Source organism: Glycine soja, chromosome 1, assembly GCF_004193775.1.
Source record: "Glycine soja cultivar W05 chromosome 1, ASM419377v2, whole genome shotgun sequence".
Classification (NCBI taxonomy): domain Eukaryota; kingdom Viridiplantae; phylum Streptophyta; class Magnoliopsida; order Fabales; family Fabaceae; genus Glycine; species Glycine soja.
Window position 1 is genome coordinate 6,689,999 of NC_041002.1, and position 24,625 is coordinate 6,714,623.

The following is a 24,625-nucleotide window of genomic DNA, read 5'->3' on the forward strand; positions in this document are numbered from 1 at the left end:
CACTAAGGAATAAGGAGTATCACATACACATCCACTCTCTCATCCTTACTTTTGCATGATGCTTTTCAGGACTGCACTTCCATGGCAAGGGAAGGGACAGAAACCTGATAAATGAATATGGTTTCTTTCTGGCAGTGATAGAGCCGTGGACTTACTAAGATCCTATCACATAGACCATTGGATCTGTACATCACAGGAGTTTCAGGGTCCCACCTCAAGTACGGCATAGATTCTTTAAATATTTGTGTTACCCCAAATGTTTTTCTGTTATTTTTTCTTTGGCTTTATCTTTATCTTCAAGATAAAATTCAGAGATATTTTTTTAAATCAAAGTTAGAAATTTTACTTTCCAATCTTTACAATGAATTGTTTTAAATTGAAAATAACAATATATATGTATATATATGAGTTTAATTAAAATATACTCATAATAACTGTGCCCAAAAAAAAATATACAGATAATTATAATTTAATTTTTAATCTATTGAGTATTGTATATGATACATGTAGTCAGTCTTATTTAATGAAATATGATTTTGTTGAAATAATAATAATAATTATATAAAAACGAATTTTATATTTGAAATTATTTTTAATTTAATGATGATAAAAAAAATTCTATATTAACATTATATTCAAATTAAACTCAAATATATATACACCCATATGGTTTAAGTTTTGTCGTTGTTATTTTAAGTTATGAAAATTACATCACGTGATTTTTAATGCTGGTAATCACATGCTTCTGAGACTTGTGGTCACGTTTTCTCCTTCTGTAGGTATGATGATTGCTGTACAGTGACTCAGTGAGTCTGTTTATAATGTGCGTATCAGAAGGGAATCACTACTATAGTAGGTATGTGAAAAGCTTGTGCTTATTTCTTTTTTATAAATATTAGATGCGTAAAACTTTGTTAAATTTTGTAAAAAAAAACTTATGAATACATATAAATCATTAAACAAATTTGTATTTATTTGTAATTCTTACAGCTTATTACAGAGGAAGTAAATGTAAAAAGAAAAAGATAATTAATGGGTTCGTTATACTATTTATCTACTTAAATATTTTTTGTGTTCACAATTTTGATGTGAAAAAAGGTAGATAATTAATGATGATATGAGAAGAGAGAGATGTGAACAAAGCAAGCTTTTTGGAAAAGGTTTAACTAGGATCTTGTTAACTATCAATTGTCTTGCAAATAAAATGCAACTATGTACTTCAAAAGTTTACAAATAACTATAACTCAAAATCTAGTGAGGCACGTGCCTAAACTATTTATATAATATAAATGCAAAGTAGTGTTTTGTTCTTCCCTTGTAATTATGTACTTCAAAAGTTTGCCAATAACAATGACTCAAAATCTAGTGAGGCATGTACGTAAACTATTTATACAATATAAATGCAAAATTGTGTTTTGTTGTTTCCTTGTACAGTATCATTAGGCAATTTTACTTTATTCCCCGTCTATTTATCATAATATATAAACATTGAAATATATGATGGTGTTAACTTTTTACATTTTAGTTTTAAGTTATATAAGTAAAATTTATGCATTCTTCATTTTTTTTTCTTTTTAACCCCTCACTTTTATCCCATGACGTGTCATTTTTATTAACTATTGATGATGATAACTATTGCTTTTTAAATCGTCACTAGGCTTTTTTCACCTTTTGTCAATAATGTGACTATTTAGATTTAATGATTTCAACACTCTTTCTCGGTCTCATTTGATTTTCCAGTATATAACCAATTTGAAAGGGTGATTGAAAAGATTTTTCTACGTAGCCATTATAGAAAATTTTATAATTTTAACATTTAATATATATATTCGTATTCCATTTGCTCAATCAACTTGGGTGTGTTTGGTATGGGGAGAAGAAATAGAGGAAGAGAAAATAGATAGAAGAAAAATATGTAAGAAATAAAATGAAAATAAAGGTTTTTTGATTAAGAGAAATAGAATGAAAATATACCTTATAGATAAAATAAAAAAAATTAACATAGAATAAAGATGTATTTTTATTATTTATTTTTATATATGCATGCAGACCATACAAAAGAAAAGAGCATACAGGGTCTCACGAGGCTATTCATGCGGCTAACAACCTTCAAATAATCAAACAGTAATTTCCACGGCGTTCTTCTCATATCAACAAGGAAATTTTTACAAGGACCCCATAATATTTTTTGAATATTTCCTTAACATTTCATGCCTCCCAAATCGTGAAGGTACGTACACTTCCACACCTTTCTGTTTCTTTGTTGGTTCTACCAAACTCACTTAAAGAAGAAAGAGATGACTTTAGGTAGGACATGTGGAAACTTAGTTATTTCCTTAATTTTCCAATTCAACTTAGGTTATATTTGATAAAATTAACTTAGTTAGAAAATTAAAAAGTTAATTGATAATTAAAAATTAAAAAAAAATTAACTTATTTAATTATAAATATATAATAAAATTAACTGTTGAAATAATTAAAATATATAAAATTAGAAAAAAATTCTAAAATAATTATTTATTTAAAAAAATTAAAAATTTTGATAAATATATTAAAGATAAAAAAAATATAAAAAGTTAAAAAAATAAAAACTAATATTTTAAACAAACACTATAAGTCAAACTAGAGTAATAAGTCATCTCTCTCAATCAACCCATCCAACCAAATTCCTCATAAATCAACCCATCCAACCAAAGTGTAAAAGTGATTCGACATTTCACTATAAACATGGTGCCAAAGTTGTAGATTCCAAAGTCTAGCTTTGACTCATTTTAAACTTTTTGCTTTCTCATTTTTTCCATTATTGTTTAAAATGTCGTGGATAATCTTTTTTTGTAGTATTTCAACGTAAAATATTATAAAACTGACTAACAAAACCTGAGTAAATACTATTATTTAAAATTTAAAAAGATCATTGGACTTTCATTTCTTATGATACAACGTTATGCCTGTGCACAAGCTCCTGATAAAGTCCCTCATGTCTTGAGTTCTATAACTTTTTAGAGTGACAAATACTTAAAATTTTCTTAGACATACTATACAAAAAACTGATAAAAGAGAAAAAAAAAATTGAGAAGACGATGAAAATAAAGTCGTGGACAAACAATTGTATGTATGACATGGTACTCGCTCTCTCATTGTCGCTTGGTTTTTTTTTTTTTTTAAATAAAATCACGCACTTATAAACTATTTAAAAGTAATAGAAAATGGATGCTTTCTTGGAAATAAATTCATGAACAAACAATTGCATATACAACATGGTATTATTGTTGTTTTCTCATAGTTGTATTGGTTTATTATTTTTTTAATAAATAAATGTTGTCGCGAATTATTTGAAATAATGAAAAAAAATTGTTTTTTGTTATAATTAAATCACTCACTTAGAACATGATTTATGTATAGTTTTATTAGCTAAATGTACCAAGCTTTACAAACACATGCCCAAACTTAGAACACCTATTTTAAGTTAGAGGCAACTAACCTGTGAGTGTCCAAGGCTTCCAAGTTCATATGTTTACTAGTGATTCTTTGCTATACCAACAAAAGTTGTGTTATTAGAGACACATCATTCATAGCCACTGAGCTTCACCACATCAAAATGCGAGCAATCCCCATCTTTTTTGGTTCATTACTCCTTTTTTTTTTGTTCAGTAGAGCAATCCCCATTTAAAAAGGCACAAAGGGATTTCAAGTTAACTCACCTTAAGGAATATAAGTATTGGAATTTTTGGGCAAATATAGTTATGATGATTTACTCACCTTAAATTAAATGCGTAAACTTCCAATAATTTTGTTGCTATATCTCTTTGATTAGAACATGAACACAAGATTTCACCGTTGAATTATTATTTATTAGTAACATGTAGTGTTTATTTTCTATTTCATCTTCTATTAAGTTTTTTCTCTCCTTTTTGTTTATACGTCACTTATCATATCTCTCATTTTTCTTTCTTTTCTTTTTTTTCTTTCTATTATTCTTTCATCCACCTCATTCACCCCATTCTTGGGGTGTATTTTCCCCATTATCCTTCAGTTCATCACAATCCATACAAGCATTTTAAAATTTAAAAAAAAAATACTCACAAATTTCACACCTGCCATCGAAGGTACAAAAGGCAAGCAAGCAATCAGCAGAACAAAGTGTGAGAGAAACCTTACCTGGGGAAAAAAGAAAGAAAAGTGAGAGGGTGTTGGATTTATGTGAGAGGGGATATGTCCATTGTTGGTGATGGAACCTATGTTGATGCTTCCGTTAAATCAGATCAGATGCAATTCATATCACAACACACCGACCCATAAAATAAAAAGCAGTAACAACAGCCTTATGATCAATCACCAATCATGATGCCAGCAACCAAATGCAAAACCTATCAGACAAACTAAGATATGACGTTGCCTTTCTTTTGTATGGATATACGTTATAGGTCCCATCACTTCCATCTTATCCTCCTTTCTTCCAACCCTAGTAGTAATCAGTTTCTTGGATGCCAATTTAAACTCAATTTGTAATTCCAACATTGCAACTTCAATTTGTATTGAACCTTGTATTGTATGGCTCAATAGATAATAATTCAAGAATGCATCCAAAACTTGTCGATAATTTTACTACAAACACGTGATGGTACTTGCATGGGTTGGCTCTTGTTGCAACACAGTTTCAAATCATTGTATTATTAATGCCCCAGCATTCATTAATCATGAGGTGACTTGGGTATCTTTGTTGGATTGTATTGTGTATTTGATTTCCTTGCTATCTCTCTTATTGTTTTTTATTTATTTATTTAAAACCAAGAATGTCACATCCACAATTAACACATCAAAATAATGTTACAATCAGATTTGTACAAAACCCACGTACAATTCTGTACATGGTTGATTTTCATTCATTTCTTTTCCGTTTGTTTGGAGTATAGTGGTTTCAATTCTATATTATATATATAGACTATAGTTATATTAACTGTTTCTTTATTTTTTGGTCGAATTTAACTACTAATTTCAGTGAACATATCACGGCCAAATGAAGATAAATTCACTGTAAGTTTGTACGTGTAGCCAAGTTTTTTCAAATTCTTTGAATGCAAAACTAAACTAGCCCCTTCTTATAGATGATTTCCCATAAACTCAAAAGCATGATATTGACAAAGTTCCCTAACAAGTTTAGACCTAATGGCTAACAAAAACAAACTTTGAGGCATCACAATGCCACAAGACCAAAATAGAAAAAGGGTAACTAGACAACATTCGATATATCTTCATGTACTTTGGTTTAAGGTCAGAGAAAGAGATACAATCTTTCCTACTGGATAAATATCAATCTCTGTTCTGTTCACATGCGTTGATTCAGTAAATATCAAAATATCCGTTCTGGTAAGGATTTCTCAGCTGGAAGTTGCAGTAATTCTCGAATCCCTTCACAAACCTGCATTGTAACAATTTAAAGTTCATGGAACTCCAAAGTAAAATAATTATTATTTGGATAAAAATAGATTACAACATTCCTAAAATATCTTCATGGAAAATTCAATCCCAGGTCAGTACCAGAATTATGTCAAATGCTACCCAACATTCTTGGGTATCTCCCATTGTAGAGCTATCAACACGGGCAAATCCACCTCACTCAGCCAGCCCTAGCCAACAGTGGTCGATGCAAAAAGCATCGGCACATGTAGGTTAAGGCCAATCCATTAAAAATTAGCTCACTTCTCATATTGGCTAACCCTATGCATTAACAATAAGCCAATAAGCCTAACGCATAACTATGCATCCTAATTACCAATGACTATGGACATCAAATGTAGTTTTACACATTAATTCCAATTGGAATAAAACGTAATATAATCTATATTACTTATCTTAATATCTAAATAACTAATTCAGCGTTTCCAAGACGAATAGTAAAAATGCAATGAGCAAAATAGAACAACAAACAATAATTCTTGTTAGTCTTCAATTTTATCTTTTCATGCATATTAACTCTATTGTTGACGTCCCATGACTGGAAAATTTACAATAACCTTTGTCTTAAATTCACAAACAATTATAACAGTATTACAAAATTAATCCCAACGTAGTCAAGCAAGATTACACAAGTGGTAATAAAAAATTAAGCACAATCACACAACACATATGACTGGGATTCAAAACAAAACCATGCATAAATTGACAAAAAATAATAAGAAATAAAAGGTGCATGGGTACACCTTAATCGTAAGGAGCATATTAGAAAAACCTTATTTTTACTGTTTTGTTTTGCTAATTGAATTTGCTCATTGGGCTTTAATATGGTTCATTAGTTATTCAGGTATTACAATCAGTCATATAGACCACATTTTGTTCCAATTAATGTATTTGGTAATGCAGATTACATTTTAATGTCCATAGTTATTTCAATTGGTATGCATAGGTGCATATGCACAAGTTCATGCTAGGGAAACCCAGTAAGAGGTACGCTACGTTTTTTTTAAAGAGCTTACCCATGAGTTGGTCATAACCTAAATGCCCTACAGGCTTTTTGGCCTTAAGGGCATTAGGCACTTTGTAGGCTTTTCAGCCTTATAAGCTTTTTGCCTATCTCATGTGGTCTAAGGCTGTGTGTAGTAAGCTGGCTAATATTGACAGCTCTGAGAACTAGCATCTAAAGCGACCAATTACCACCCCTTACATGAAAATAATTTCACAAGAAAAGGGAATTAGGAAGTTGGTGAGTTGAAGAAAACAGAATGAATTATACATACAAGCTTAATCTGAGCTTTAATTGATGCAATCAACTGGGTGTACTCCTCTATCTGCCTGCAACATAAGATATGCCTTAAGTTTGAACATGAAACAGTATTTTTAAGTTTCAACCTTAAAAAGGAAAAGGAAATAAAGAAAAGAAAATTAACTGACCATGTTTAGACTTTAAACAGATGGAAAGAAAAGAAAAGGATGAACATAATTTTGTCCCCCAATGGCCAAAAGAATTACCAAAAGATGACATATAACAGAAACTACTCAAGACCTAATCACAGTTCATTTAAACAAGGATCTCTTAATTGTTTCCATAATGATGTTTGACAAAACTTCTGTACCTGTATCTTGACATCTAATCTCATGTAATGAAACAACCAACCTAGTAGCTAATGTCTCATAGCACTAAGAATTGATGAACTAACACCATATTAGCCAAAATGCTTGAGCACAGATTTTTGCAATGTTAGTCAAGTTCCAAACTATCTGCTCTTTCTATGTATGTCAAACTTGTGAAGTGTTACAACTCACAAGCCAACCTGAAATTCCACTAACCTAAGTTACAGATTCATCAATCAGCTTTCAACCTGTCCACATCCAAAACATATGCAAGGGAAGACAGGGAGATTCAAAGGAAAAACACAGAAATTTGCCATATACCAATCACATGAAAGATAAGAATCCCACATAAGTATAGAATATGATCATAACTACCTTCTAGCCAAAGGAATAACAACAAAGCATAACTAAAGAAAACAAAGTGCTACAGTGCATTTTTGTAAATTACAGGTGGATGGATGAACCAAATTCGGGGAAAATATTGATACAGAATATATGAGACGGGAAACATGAGGATTTTGACCATAATTTCACAAAGTCAGTTTCAACTTTCAACATCATTTAAACAGCCCCATTTAAGTATGCCAAAATGTTGCTTAAAATTAGAAGGAAAAAAAAAGCCTGAAAAGCCATAATAAACAGATTGGTTTTCAAGTTTCAACTAGGTAAATTATGTTGAATCAAAAAGTTATACCTGGCTATCTTTTCTTCCCTTTTATCTATGTAGTTCAGAGCTTCTGACCAAGTAAACTCCACATGGAATCCAAATCCTACATCCACAAATATGTGTTGTGTATCTGGCCTGTAATCAAAAACATAAAATATGCGCATTTCACTGGATTGAAGACAAAACAAAAAGATCCATAAATTATAATGTGCAGATGAAAAGAACTAGCACTGTGCAAGTGGTGAGGGGTTGCCCTAATCTCCATGCATTGATTGTACCCTAGGAGGAGGGGGGAGAGAGCGGGCAGTGTCTAGATGCAAGTTGAGCAATATAGCACAAATCTTAATATTTGATAGTATGATGATGAGTCATGTCTGTAAAGATGATATACATAAAACAGCAATGACCGGTAACTATAAAGATGGTATATACAAAAGAAAAACTCTTGATTCAAATGGACTGGTGATAAAGTATGACTGTGCATTAAAAAAATCAAGAACATGAAATTTAAAGAAAGAATCAATGCTATTAGTCACCAAAGCTAAAAATCTGATGGCTTACACTTCTGCCTGCAGGTATACTTCAGACCCAATATTGACCAAAGTTCTTAGACTGGTTACACTATTCTTCTCAAGGTTTTCAATGTTTTTTCTCAAATCAGTGCTGAACGAACAAGTCAAGTGAATCCATACATAACAATAATCATTTACTGAGTGCAACATTGATATGTCAGTCTTACAATGGTGCTAATTGATCCTAACAGTATATATAAAACTTAAAAAGGATACAAAATTTTCTGTTGTTCAAATACCTTGTCCCTGCAATAAAGAGATGAGAAAATGAATAAATACCATGAAACACAATTAGAGTCATGCATGTATGTAATTTTTTCTTTAAATCCATTTTGCAAGATATAATTTGAGACCTCAGAAAACCTAAAGACAGACATACATAACTTATGCTGCAGAATGAACTAAGTATATAGATCATGTAGACATGCATTTCCTATTAGAAGGACTTAGTGTTCCATATTCAATATGACATGCATGATGCATTTAATACACATTGTTTCAAACAACGAAGAATAAAACGCAGAGAAGCAAACACTATACCGCTGAGCAATAGCATGAACAAGATCAGGTTTCAGGCGTTTGTCAACAAATTCTTCAAATCTTTGAACTTTCTCCTGGCGTAAGCTGTCCATATGATGAGAGTCCTAGTAAAATGATTGACCAACAAACAATTATCAGTTATATTTGTAATGCATACACAAATATCACAAAAGTCTGTGTTGTGTGATGAGTTCAGTAGGTTATTTGCTATCTCTCTACAACAGAATTGTAAGGTCAGTGAGGTGGGTAGTTGGGTGGGGAGGAGAGTTGAAAAGGGAACTTTTGTGGAGGTCTTTTTTTGCGTGAGAAACAAAAGTGGTTGAGAGACTAGTGCAGTACATTGTTTCATTTAAACCAAAGAAATTTGGTAAGGACTCTTGGGGGTGGGCAGGCGATGGCTTTTCTACTAGAAATGTATACTTTTTGTTACATAACCCGGTTGGTCAAGAGGTGTCGAAGTTCTGTGACACTTTGAGATTCATTCCGGTTTCTTCGAAGTTTGCAGGTCTTTCATGGAGAATAGCTCTGGACAGATTACCAACTAGATCAAATTTGAGGCAAAAAGGAGTTAATTTGTTGAATGATTACAGCAGCTGCCCCCTCTATCACGATGATAAAGAACCTGTTTCTCACCTATTTTTCAGCTGCAGGTTCTCTCATCTTGTTTGGTTTAACTGCTACAAATGGCTTGGGGTGCGCTCTGCCAGGCCAATTCAAACTGAGGACCATTTATGGCATCACGGGGGCTTGGTGATTGGAAGGGGTGTAAAAAGAATCTAGTGGGGCATCTGGCAGATCACGTTGTGGTCAATTTTGGAGTCACCGCAACAATATTGTTTTTAATGAGGCTCAGTTAGAAATACATAATGTGGTGGACTTGATCAAATTGAGGTCCTGACAGTGGTGGAAAGCAAAAATGAAGATGGATTCAGTTTCTTTCTATGATTGGTCTTCTTCGCTTCTTGGTGTGGTTCTAAAACAAAGTGTTTCTGCTACACTTATGAAGAGGTGCTGGTATGTATGCTCCTGTTTATGTTGGTTTTTTTTTTTTTTTGTAGCAAGTCAGGTTTGGTGATATTGCTGTCATAAGAATTATGTGGGATTCTTTGGAGGGGTGATGTACTGGGAGGATTCCCAATTAAGTGAGTGTGGAATTATGTTGTATCTGGGAGTTTCTTTGTTTTTATGCAATCTGCGTTTTACCACTGCAGTTTGCTCTCCTGTTTCTGTCCGGGTACTCCTTGTACCATTTCTCTGAAAGCTATCTTATTTGGTTGATAAAAAAAAAAAAGTCCATGCTTATTCCCAACAGTAAGTAAACAACAAATAACACCCAAAAAAGCACATCAATAAAACAGCATAGATATCTTAACTTGTGGTTCATTTGGGCATTTTATCAAGCATGTAATGGGCAAGGAGACCTGGAGGTACAAGCTACTGTTGATTCAATTGCTGCATTTGCACATGAATTTGCTTAAGATTACACATAATAATTGTTGTAGAGGGAAGTATTCTAATCCCACTATTAATGATTTTGTCTCTACAGTTCAAAGTAATTGCACACAAATCATAGCAATGGCACCCCCAATGATGCTGCAATTGATTGAGAGCGATTGAGAATCGAAAGAGAGTAAGGTTTAAGATGCTTACGTAAACGTAGCCTCTGTTTCCGCACGACACCGTTTTTCCAAAACGCAAGCCACCCACTGTGAATGAAGTTCCACCACGCCGCCACGACGGAACACCCTTCTTTTGTCTTTTGCGTTTTCCCTACTTCAGCCCAACTCCTCCCTTTGTATTTATTATTTATTACTTGTATTTTAATTTATGCATTCCACTTAATAATATAACTAAAATTTATAATAAATAAATACTTCAAAATATATAAATTACTACATTGTAACTAAAATTCATAATAAAGAATACTTTTAATACATAAATTATATTTTAAATTTATGATAAATAATTTACTGTGATATAATGTTATTTTTAATTATTGATAAATTTTTTTAAAAATTATTTAATTACTTATTTAGATTTTATAGTTTTTAAATTTATTTTTCTTAGTTTTTATATTTAATAAGTGATTTTTTTAATTTTTTTAAAAAAATTTATTTATTAATTATAAAAATTAAAGGAGATAAATTTGAAAACTATAAAAATTAAATGAGTAATTAAATTTAAAAAATATTAAAAATAATAGATGGAAAGAATCAAATAAGAAAATTCTCTTAAGAATGTTCCCGTTAAAAAAATATCTTAGGGTTATGTGCGAGGGTAAAATTATATTTTATGCCTGTACCAAAAAATACACTGTACCAAGTAAATTATTCTTTTCTACTTTTTATGCATACCTTCTCTATCCTTCACAACAGCCACAAAAGAAGAGATTCAAGTTGTTCGTCTTGTTGTCACGTCCACGGATCAAAGTTTTGGAGCAACTAAATTGATTATTCAAAGTGAGTATTCGTTCTCGTAAGTTAATTGCAAATTTTTCCACTTTATTTCATAAAAAAAAATATTTTGCAAGAGTTTTATTTTATATATACTTTATATATTAACCACTTTACATATATAGATATCAATGTATAAATAAAATTCAAATTTATGTAGGTAAGAGATAATCATCAACAGTTTACATAAGTAGGAAGATGATAAATAAAAAAATAAATAATAACTTGTCTAAACAAATTTATTTTAAACATTAATTTTATTTATATAAAAATTATCATAAAAATATATTTATATTATTATAGCAATGAAATAAAAAAAATTATTCACCCAAATAATTTAATCTTTAATGTGTTTTCGGATAAATTTTTTATTGGTCTCTTATTTGATTTAATAAAAACAATTATTTATTATGGTAACTTTTCTTTTATATATAAAATTTATATTAATAAATGTACATATAGATACATTAGGAAGTACCTAGAAATTTTAAGTGTGATTAAACTTAAGCTTCATAATGAATATTATAGTCAACTCAAAAGGGTCCAAGCTTGTAAAGATATCCCAGCTGACTGTAAGATCAATTATTCTAATCACAGTGGTTATAGGAAAAAAAATTAAATTTATGCATGTAAAATCTTCAATAATTAACATAAGTAAGAAAATAATAAATTAATATTTTCATCTAAAAATAATTTTACACATTAACTTTGCTCATGTAAGATAAAATAAAACATTCAATAAAATTAGTTGACTAATAAGATTTTTGTTGTGAATAGTTAACTCGTCATATAGTAAGCAAGAAAAAAAATTCTATCTATATTAAATTATTATATTCATATATAAATAAAATTTAATGTAACATTAATAATTTAAATGTTAACGTCGTTTCAAGTGAATAATTCATCACAAGTTAAGTGTAAATTTTGTACTTGCTTTCAGAAAAAAATTATTACTTGTGAATTTTATATATAATTTCTATATTAATAATTTTACATATATAAATGTATAAAAGAAAATATAAATTTACGTAGTAAATAAATTTTTCAATAATTTACATAAGTGATACGGTAATAAATAAAAAATGAATAATGATATGCCTTAAATTAATTTTAGACATTAATTTTTATGTTAAAAAACATTCAACAAATTAATTTTTTCGAATAATTTAATAAATTAGTTAAGTCACATGATAATAAGCAAGAAAAAAAATTTATTAAAATTAGCATTATAATGAATTATATAAAGGTAATTTCACTCTAATAATTTAGATATGATATGATTTTAGGAAAATTTTTTATTCCTATAATTTGTATTTATATGATTTTAGGTAAATTTTTCATTTTTGTAAATTAAGTGTAAATTCCCCTACTTTACTTTATAAAAGAAATGTTCGTCCAATAATCATATATTATATATAATTTCTATTTCTAAATCATTTTTTTATATAAGCATAATTTCTATATTAATAAATTTACCCATAGATATTAATGTATAAAAAAATGACCCTAGTAAAATAAAATTGAAATAATTTACCTAAACGAAAAAGATAATGAATAAGATAAGAATAATGCTTTGTTTAAAAATTGATTTTAGACGTTGACTAGCTCGTATTTTTTTATGTTAGACAACATTCTAAAATTTAGTTTAGTATGCTGAAAGTAATCAGGAAAAATACATTTATATTAAAAATACTATAATCATGAATTAAAGAAATTTAACTTTATCGTACTAATTTAGATATTAATATGATTTTAATTAAGTAAATTTTTCATTCTCATAAGTTAAGTATAAATTCTCATATTTTATTTTATATAAAAAAAAAATTAATCCCCATGAGTTTAATTTATTATATAATTTCTATATTAATCAAAACTTCTAAATGTTAGTCAAACTGATAAACATATCAATATCCAGAAAAGTTCCAAAAAATTTATTATCTACATTGATATTTAGAGGTGTCATAACTATATAAAAAAAAAGTCAGTTCAATGTCCTTAAGAATTTGTAGAGCCGAAATACTCCATTATATATGATAATATTATGCAAATCCTCTGCCGTAAATTAGAACAGTATTTAATTAAATTAGTAAAAAAAATTATTGATCAATCTTAGACTTAAATTATACACTTAATCATACCAAATCTATTCTTTATAATATCTATAAATATACCATTTCATTTGTTTTATTATTTTTTCTCATTTCCTATTTACTTTTTGGATGCCTTTTGGTATTCCAGTATTCCACAACAGAAAAAAAAAAAGGAAAGCAAAGGATCACCGAATTTACACACTGAATACATGTAGAGAGGTTAAATTTATATATGTTCCACCCATTATATCAATTTTTTTATATGCTACACCAAATACAGAGGTGGTGATTTATATATGTTGGGTAGAAATTTATACGTTAAATTTATATATGTTGCACCCATTTTGTTACCCATCTTATACGCAAACCCTTTTGTTCCTACTGCTATATAATCATCAGTTTAGCTGTGCGATGCATGAGCATTTTAGTTAACTTTTTTTTTTCTCGATTTCTTTGAAGAAAAAATATTTTATAAGTTGCACAGTTAAAAGAAAATGATACACTCATTTTTTATGATATAATGGTGTTTCATTTAATGATAAAATAAAAAAATAACAAAAATTAAAAATGAGCACTTAGAATGAATAAAAATAAGGATCATAATAATACTTATATTGAAGATGTGATTTGCTACATTGAGGAAAGCTCGACATTCATAAAATACGAAAGAAAACAATCAACTAAAACTACACTAGAACAACATTAAATTCAAATATTAAAATAATAATATCAATGATAAAAAAAACGAATAGAAGATAATTATATACCAATTTATCTGAAGCAATATCAGATGCCCATAAATTTAGTATCATTGATATCATTTTTTATTTCCTGTAGCCTTTTTTTTGGAGTATTTCATAAAAGGCCTCATATTCTGTACTTTCTTTAAAAATATGTCCTTAACATCAATCAGTAAATAATTCATCCTTAAAAAAATTAGGAGAAGCTACCCGACATCAATTAGCTTGCAAAATTTTAAAACTTTCTTACTCCCATCTATAAGATAAACTCTGTTGATTTCTTTTTGAACTACTTCAAATTTGTTTCCATTTGGGTCTTGAAGAGTAACCTTGTTTGCTATTTGGTCGTAAAAATCAAAACTGAATAGATTCGGCATCCTAATTCGTTTCCGGAAATTATCCATAAAACTCGAAATCAATGGATATGAAATAAAGATGAAGCATATCTATATAGAAATTAAAAAAATATATATATACTATAAATGATTACAAACGCAAAATGAATGCCGCAAATAAATGTCCTCTTCTTCAAAATACTGGATGATTGGGACACCATTGTATGAGAGCAAATGGTTTTAATATGGTAGGTTAAATTGATCATATGGAATTAATTTTCTTAAAATATTAAAAATCGTTTGATTAATAATTCTAGCAATTAAACATTTGAATTAATAATTAATAACTTAATAATAATAGAAACATGGATCGCTTGATTGATAATTCCAATTTCAATCTTGGAAACAATTAATGATAAATTAATAAGCACGTAAATCACTTGATTAATTATAAATATTTATGATTGATTAATAATAGAAACATTAACAACTTAGTTGATAATGCATATTTACGATTTGAAAGGTATAATAAAAGATTTACAGTATATAAATCCCAACAAAATATGTAAGTTTAAATAATTACTTCAGGAGCCTCCATTAAATAAGAAATTGTCATCTGTTCGGTTAACAACATGTCCTCAAATAGCGAGATGATCAAAGTACCAGTCATTTGAGAAATCCCTTAAGTTCAATTTCAGAAACATCCATACGGTAAGTGAATACATTTTGAAAGCAATTAGAGGAAGAACTGGATAAATATACAACCAATTAGAGGGAAAACACAAAATATTCTCTGCAAATATGCTTTACTTATTTTTGTAATTAAACTTATACTTTGGGAATATCCGGATTGAATAGCAGCTTGGTCCCATAAAAAGATTTAGATATTCCCGTAGCACCTATTTGTATCAATTAACAAATAAAAGAATTTTAATAATTTAAATTTTTTATTTCAATATAAAATTAATAATAGATTCAAAACTTATATGAACCAAGATATTTCTTCACCTTGCACAGTTGTGAGATCACATGTCCAACATTCGAAAGGTTATTCAAATAGTCATTAATTTGTTCAGCATACTCTCCCCGCGGACAACAACTAATCGAATTATTCCTGAAAAGTTAGATTATCAAAAATTAAAAAAGTTATAGAATTATTAAATCCATAACATTTTCACGTGTCTAAAAGATTTGAAAATAGAAATCAACATACTCCAAATCCTGAAGAACAATGTCAATCAGTTTATTCTTCTTCTCATTCTTTTCATTTTCTTTCATGTCACCCTTTTCAGTAATATATGTCCGATAACATCAGCAGTTTTAAAAAATACAAACACTTAACAAAAATCCGAGCAAATGGATCATGTTATGGACGATATAGTTTATAATGACCATTAAACATTACTAAGCAATATGTCTTCCCCTAGTTTTTCCTAGAATATCTGTAAAAGAAATGAAATCGAAGGAAAATTTTGAAATTCAATGATCTCGAACTTCTTTGCACTTGATTGAACCCATAAAATTCAATTTGAATTTGTGTGGGGTAGTTTTAAACTTGTAATCATTCAGAGCAACCAATAAATTTTCGAACACGTAAGCATTATCTTCTTGGATAACATCTTGGAAATCTTTTATTAGTGATTTTTTCACATATGCACATGAATCTTGTCACCTTGCAAAACCATTAAAAAAATAATTAACAAAATAGTTTTCACTCTAAAATATCGTTTATTAGATGCAGAATGGAGGTATGAGCAAGTACCTTTGCATCAAGCAAAACCATCTCCTTGCTTTTCATGTCATTTGAATTTTTAAAGTCTGGAATGAACCATAAACGATATAGCCTTACTTACAACCTCCATTCAATCGTGTCAGGCACTATCTTTGAAACCTCTGCCACCCTTTTAGCCATTCGAATAGAAAAAGACTAATAGAATAGTTTGTGTAAAATTTCTGTGCAAAGTAGAACCCAAAATGAATAGAGGATGGGTATAATACCCCGTGCCATGAATGTGTAATCTGGAGTAATAATTTTTGCGGGGCCAAACATATTCTCAATGAACTGCAGCGCATCATCATATCATCATAAAACTTATTCCAAATGTTAGATAATAAAAGGGTTGCAAATATGAAGAGTTGGGAGAGAATTCTAAAGGCTTTATTTGATTCCCAATGTTTTATGAGGCATTAAAAATTGAGAGCCATTACATAACTCTTCATATTTAGATGAGTGGAGATTACACGATCATTAGTTATCCAAGGCATTAAAGGTTTAGAGTTGTTACGCTTATTTAATGCAAGACATGGAAAGTTGGTCATTTTGCATTGAACACATCTTTCACAATAACAACTGTATACATGGAATTGAAGAAGTTTACGTGAAAAATTTTCTTATATGGGCGGGATTATACATGGAGTTTGGGCAGAAAATGAGTTTAGAGAAATTATTAGCTTTAGTAATAAAATATTATATCATATACTTTTGATATTTTTCTTTGAATTTCCAAATAAAATCTCTTGTTAGTTATTTCCAATAGACCTAAATATTTTCACTTGTAGGCTTCGTGTGACCTAGGTAGCAATTCAACAAATTATGGTATGCATTACAACTCATTGAAAATCAAGACCCTTTTACTCAATTATTAACATTGCATATATTTTAAAAAAATTATTTTTATATAGTGAGTTTGTTTTGCTAGTATGTACTGACCGTTATTTATTTTCTTGCAGCAAGGTTCAAGTATCTTTTGTTCTTAGTGTTTTATTTCCAAGAATTTTGAGAATGTTTAGATAAACTCTGTTTGTTTTCATTAAGTTGATAAAACTAATAGGATATTTTGCTTTTCATAACTAACACGTTTATATAAAATATGAAGGACACAATTGGGGATGCATAGATATCAATGAAAGCTCTTGGGCACAGTGTACTGGCATTGATTTTGATAGTTGGTTCAGGGATTTTTCTAATATATACAACCAATTTTTTGTGCAAATTGGTAGCTATTATGATTTTTCTTGAAAAAAGTTGTTATGATATGAAGTTACAATTATTTTGTGGTTGTTACAATTGTTTTGGATTTCAGAAGATACATTGTTTACTTACTGATATCTAGATCTCATGGTCAAATATTAATATTGAAATATTGATATACTGTTTGTAAATTGAAAATGGTTGTGGAGTATTGGGCTAAATGAATCTGGTGAGGTTAGGTGTATGATATAAGAATAAAATTGACCAATAAAAGTTTTACTGCTCTAATCTATTTCAGAGGATCTGCCCTGGATAATATCATGTTTTAAAGAATCGTTTTACTAGTTATTTTCCTCACCACTTCTTTCTTGTTTGTGTTAAGAAGAGAGAACCAACCAGAACCACGCAAAACTGAGACCTGTAACGTAAACCCAAAAAAAATTACATTAAAGAAGAAAATAAGAAAACCATAATCATATTTAGAAGATGATTCAAGAATGATATTGATAGAATATATGATAAGATATTCTATCAGTATTTTTAGCCTAGCTAATCAGTTTGTATTTGATAAAATATATTATCAGAATATAAAATAAGATATTCTATCATTATTCTTAGTTTATCTTTAAGCATGTAATCATTTATATAAGCGCAAATGATGCTTAACGAAAGGCGAGAGAAAAATATTCTTTCCCTCATCCCTTGAGCTAGCTTTTGGGGTTGAGTTAGGTTTCTCACATTATTCATTCTAAGATGGTATTAGAGCACGTTCTGATTGTGGGACCACGCTTCCGCTAGTCCTCGCTTTGTGGTGACAAACACCGGAAATAATCCAAGTCCCACATCGGCTAAAAGTAATCCCACATTAGAATATATAAGTGAGGGGCAACCCTCACCCCTTGAGCTAGCTTTTGGGGCTGAGTTTAGCCTCTCACATTATTCATTCTAAGATACTATTAGAGTCAGTTCTAATCTTGGGACCACGCTTCTGCTAGCCCTCGCTTTGTGGTGACAAACACCCACCAAGTCTTAGTGCCTTCCTTTGGCTTTCGCACACAGGCCCTAGCGCCGTTCAACCCCTTTCTTTTTCTTCTCCATCTTCATGTCTCACTCAAACTCTATCTTTCACACTGCTCTTGCTATCCCCAACATCAAGAATCAAACCCCGGTGAGCCTTTTTGCTCGCTGTCTCTCTCAAATCTCTTCTCTTACCTTATCTCTCTCAAATCACTTCCCTTACCTTACCTTACCTTCCCTCCATCTCTTATTTCTTCTTCTTCTCACCGCCATGACGGACAATAAGAGTTTTTTTCATTCGTCTCTTGCGGTTTCCAATATAAGAAACCATATCTTCATCACTCTTGAAAGGGAGAATGTCAATCGAAGAGCTACCTCATCATTCAACTTGTTTCGGGTCTCACAAGTGCATATCGAGGTGTAGGGACGTTAATTCAGCAGAGTGATCATCAACCTCCGTTTTATCAGGCTCGATCGATGCTCACACTTGAGGAAGCCGGATCGGCAATGTTGGCTGCCTCACAATCCATTTATGACTCAAATTTCTCTCATTCAGACCAACAACAACGTGGGAAGCCGTTTGGATATCACAAGAATTCTGGAAAAAAAAATTAGTGATGGTGGTCTTGGGTCCAGTTCGAGATAGTCTCAGTGTTCGTGTTCGTCGATCTCTCGCTTCGACTGCGGGGTATGATAGAATATATGATAAGATATTCGATCAGTATTCTTAGCCTAGCTAATCAGTTTGTATTTGATAGAATATATTATCAGAATATAAGATAAGATATTCTATCATTATTCTTAGTTTATCTTTAAGCTTGTAATCCTTTATATAAGCTAATGATGCTTAACGAAAGGGGAGAGAAAAATATTCTTTCCCTCATCCCTTGAGCTAGCTTTTGGGGTTGAGTTAGGCCTTTCACATTATAAGCTCTGATACCATCTTAGAATGAATAATGTGAGAGGCCTAACTCAACCCCAAAAGCTAGCTCAAGAGATGACGGAAAGAATATTTTTCTCTCCTCTTTCGTTAAGCATCATTAGCTTATATAAAGGATTACAAGCTTAAAGATAAATTAAGAATAATGATAGAATATCTTATCTTATATTCTGATAATATATTCTATCAAATACAAACTGATTAGTTAGGCTAAAAATACTGATATAATATCTTATCATATATTCTATAACTCGTAAATTACCCCACAAAAATTATTTACTTCGAAATCTTCTAGCTGAAATTTCTTGGACAAATTTCCAAATTCAATTGTAAGCATTATTATCACAGTTTCAGATAAAACAAAAATAACATTACCTCTCTACTCTTATAATCCATACAAAAATTATCATATTAAGGCTATGCAACTTCTTCTGAATTCTTTTTAACCACTTGATCAAGCATAATTAAAATATCCAATATCCAATGTCAATGGATAAAAACATGTAGAATGGTAGTATAATTCTACATGTTTTTATCCATTGATATTAAATATTGGATTATTTCAATTATATGCTTGATCATGTAGTTAAGGAGAATTCAAAAGAAGTTGCATAACCTCAATAGGATAACTTTGTTGGTGTAACATCTCCTAAGTTGATCATGAGCAATGGCATTGCATAGGTTGGAGAAGATGATGCTTTAGTATATACAAATCCATTAAAGAAGAGTGATGATACTATTGTAGCAGTTGTTCTAGCTTCGGTAGACTCCTCTCCATCTAAGGCTCTTAATATAGAGATTCATGCCCCCATAAAATTTGCATCGATTATGAGAGTGTGGAAAGGTAATGTTGATTTTTGTTTTATCTGAAATTGTGATAATAATGCTTACAACTAAATTTAGCAATGTGTTCAAAAAATTCAATTAGAAGATATCAAAGTAAATAATTTTTGTGGTTTAACTTTAGGTATATCATTCTTGACTCATCTTCTAAATGTAATCATTGTCTTCTTATTTTCTTCTTTAATGTAATTAGTAAAAAAAAACATTTATGATATTATTATTATATATAAGGAGTATTTTGGTTCTAGAAATTCTTAAGGATATTGGACGACCTTATAACATAATTAGGACATTTCTAAAGAGCAAATAAAATAATTAGCTTTTAGGAACTTTTCCACATATTGATAAGTGTAGATTAACATTTAAGATCCATGTCATACACAACATATATGTTAATTTGTGGACCATGCTATTAAATTTTTAATATATAATTTTAAAAAAAAGAATTAGGAATTATGAACTAAAAGTAATAAAAAATTTGTGCTAGATATCAATTATGTATCATAAAGTATATAATTATTTTTAAATTATTAATTACTATTTTTGTTGTATCAATAATTGGCTGAAGATCAGATTAATTGTTATATTTGAAATAAAGTACGGGGAAAAATAATCATAACAGTTAAAGTTATGATTAATGGTTCATAGTAAATTTAATACATACCTGTGTCTATTGGGCACCCAAATATTCATATATGTATCGATTTCCCGCACTTAAATTTATATGAAAATAATTGATAAATAAAGAATATTAATTAGGGGTGATCAATGGATTAAATCGGTCGGGTTCGGGTCCAAAAGGACCAATTTGATTGAACCAACAAGTTATTATTTTTAGACCTGAACCCTTCTAATAAATGCTCGATTTGGGCAATTATAGTTTAGGATGGTTCCGGGTTGAGGAGGAGGGTTAATGCGGGTATAGGCAAAAGGCCAAAAATATACTATAAAAATGATATATTTTTATCAGTGAAGAACTAAATATGTATCAAAGTTACAAGCTCAGGATTTTCAACAATATAATATAGAAACATTTTGAGTTGAAGGTCTTCTCGCTACATAAAACATATTTAATTGAATATGCCATATAAGCTTCAACAAAAGTACAAAACAGTAGCCCTTATTCCCCAAACTTAACCAATACCTACCAATTAGAGTTAGAAAATTAACTAACTCATCAACGAACAAATTAATTGATTGTATTAAATTTAAAATAGACTTCCCAATCAGCTTAAATAATAGGATATACATTCTGACTATTAATAGAGTACAGAAATAGTAATATTAAAGTTACAAGCTTAGGATTTTCAAGTCAAGTTACAATCAAATAAAATAATAGAGTATCATTTGTCCCTTTTTTTCAAGTTTAAGTAAAGCACCTTCTTTCAATAATTGTACAAAACAATAAATTTTAAAGAATAATCCAATTAAGGAGTTACCTCATTAGCTAAAAGAGCAAAACCTTCAAAGTTTTTACTCACAAAATTCTACTATATACTGCTGATTTTCCTCAAAAAGAACTTGGAGCTTGGAGGCATGATAGAAAATTCAAATGATCAAATTCATAATTACAAATTCCATGTTAGACTAAACAAATAAGTATAAGTATAATACAACTATCTCCAAAATAGGTTCAAGTGTTGAACACTAAAGCCTCAAAAAAAGTTACATTAGGCAATAAAAGCAACGTTACAAAGTCAAACATAGAACCAAAATGTGATAGAATAAAAATAACCTCATGGAACAATGTCAAACACATAACCAAAATTCTCAAACTGTAGGAGGAATCATTAAATCAATGGCATTAAAAACTTATCTCCATAGAAACAAGAAAAAAATATCAAAAATTAAAAAAATTAAAACAAGAGGAAAGTGTATATCATAAGCTTTGTCGATTGTGAGAGAGTCTGAGAATCCACTTCCGAATCCAAACCCTAAACTACAACAGCCCCAGGTTTTGCAAGTCAGCATAAAAATGGAAGGATAAATCATAAATGGAAACAAAAAATAGTTTACATGGAAACATAAAGTATAAATCAAATATGCAAATAACAAAATACATGTTAAGTAAACACTATTAGAAAATACACTTTCAACATCGGTTATTTAGAACATTCTACATTGGTTCTAAAATTGATGTTGAAAGTGACGATGTTGAATGTATGAATGTTAACATCGGTTTTGGAGAACCGATGTTAACATACATATGACAACATCGGTTCCCTAAATAACCGATGTTAAACACAATGAACAACAGCAAAAAAAGTGTACGAATGATGAACGTTGACATCAGTTTTCCACTAAAACCGATGTTAATATGTTAGTTTAACATAGGTTTTCTAGAAAAACCGATATTAATATATGCCATTAACATCGGTTTTTCTAGAAAACCGATGTCAACGTTGATGATGCATACACTTATTTGGTGTAGTTCTTTGTGTATAACATCGGTTAATTATAAATAACCGATGTTAATATTCAAATATTCACATCGGTTATTTATAATTAACCGATGTTAATGTAGACTAGTTGACATCGGTTATCTACAGATAACCGATGTTAAAATACAAATGCTGACATTGGTTATACACAAAAAACCGATGTTAATATACAAACGTTAACATCGGTTTTCTATTATAACCGATGCTGGTTATGATATTAACATCGGTTTTTATTAATAATCGATGTTGTTTTCAAATATTTTTTTATATATATACTTTCTATTTTTACAATAAACCCAAAATTGTACCTGTCAAATGTAATTTCAGGAGGCCCAATTCACAACTAATAAACATTTTATTCTGCTTTCAAGCAGTTTTAATGATAATAAACATCAAATAATTGATTTATATATTATAAAGAACAATCAACAAATGAATTCAATGTTCATGTTACATAGAAAATGTAAAAAATGTCCCTAAATCCTACGCCTGATCTCTAACTCGGAGATAAAACTGTGCCCACTGGATCCACAATGCTTTTAATCTCTCAGGCTCCAATGGTCTAGGGTCGTTAAAATACTGCATGATTAAATAAATCATATTAAGTTAATAATGTAATACAAATAATAAATAAATCGATTTTCTTTGAAATAAACTTACCGCTTCCCAATTATTTCTAAAAGTTTCTAAAATGATGGTGGACATCCAGTGCATGACATAGTAGCCGCACTCAGTAGTTCCTTTTTGTCTATTACACTAAATACATAAAGAAATTTGGATATTAATTAAACAACTAGTGTACAAACACATAAAGAAATATATATAAGTGGAAGTTTTATGTAAATGACGTACCTTGACGACAATCCACCTAGCAGGAGCCTTTGATTTAGGCTGTGGAGCATCATCAAGACCCTTGATAGCACTGTTCCATATGAGTAACAATTAAAAACTAGTGTTGTACGTTGAGGTATTACAATGCAAATATATTGAAAAGAACACTAACCTATTAATAATCCCCTTAAGGTAGTTGTCTGGCCTGTTATGCAATGAACAAAACCAGACAACTAAGTGTTCCTTGGGCAGGATGACCACCATCTGCCAATGTCCACTGCAGTGGAACCTAAAATGGGTTAGTACATTAGTAAACATTAATTAAATTTTGTTATTTTGTGACTTACCCATTTAGGTAGGGTCCAAGATACACATCGCGTTGTGAACTCTGCATCCAACTTTTTATGTAACTTTCAGATTCAAACTGCGATTGCTCAGACCTCTGAATGGACTGAGGCTCAAGGAATCCATAGATATCAGAATTCCCCGCTCGCATACATGTTTGAGTGAGATGACTATTTATGTTAAGTCAAAGTTAAATATTTATGAATTGAAAGCCATAACTTAGGTAAATAAAAGCCTTTTATATAAAGACTTACAGAATCCACAACTGTAACACTGATATGCTGAGACATTGACCACCGTGTGCGATTTCGGAGAGGTTTTCGTGCTTTATGTACAGGGGGAAATCTGGATTAACGACCCCGAACACGGTGGCATCCCATCTAACCTGATAAGGCCTCAAGAAAAGCTCTGAGATGGTCAATGTCATCAGATAAAGCGGATCATCGACCTCCGGATCGGGCTTCGGAGGTGGTTTTGGCGGAGACACAACTACCTGTTCATGAAACAAAGTTAAATAGCCAAATTTGAGGCACACTTAATGAATTAATTTAAAAAGAAGAAACATATAGTAAGGACAATAAGTACCTGGTGTGATAAAGACTTGATCAGATGTGTCGGCCAAGCAAGGAAGGTGTGAAGTGCCTGCCCCACTAAGGAAACCTCAGCAATGGGTACAGGAACTGGAGCATCTACATCTTTAACCTCGTCCACACTCACCTTTACTTGGCCAGGCAACAAAGGAGTGTTATGAACAAGAGTGGATCCCTCATAA

The 24,625-nt window shown here is 30.3% G+C and overlaps 1 protein-coding gene across 2 annotated transcripts; it reads right to left on the minus strand.

The window, feature by feature from the left end:
• Positions 1-5,015: 5,015 nt before the first annotated feature.
• LOC114411659 (protein UXT homolog) lies at positions 5,016-10,664 on the minus strand. Of its 2 annotated transcripts, XM_028375313.1 has the most exons (8): positions 10,498-10,664; positions 10,221-10,299; positions 8,848-8,951; positions 8,524-8,553; positions 8,297-8,398; positions 7,763-7,870; positions 6,735-6,789; positions 5,016-5,419 (listed from the first exon to the last, which is right to left on the minus strand). In XM_028375313.1, exons 3-8 carry the CDS (start codon positions 8,937-8,939, stop codon positions 5,351-5,353), a joined length of 456 nt encoding a protein of 151 aa, XP_028231114.1. In that variant the 5' UTR covers positions 8,940-8,951; positions 10,221-10,299; positions 10,498-10,664; the 3' UTR covers positions 5,016-5,350. The 2 variants fall into 2 exon arrangements, with proteins under 2 accessions (XP_028231114.1, XP_028231105.1); XM_028375304.1 differs by lacking the exon at positions 10,221-10,299 and having other exon boundaries at positions 10,498-10,645.
• Between the last annotated feature and the right edge of the window lie 13,961 nt (positions 10,665-24,625).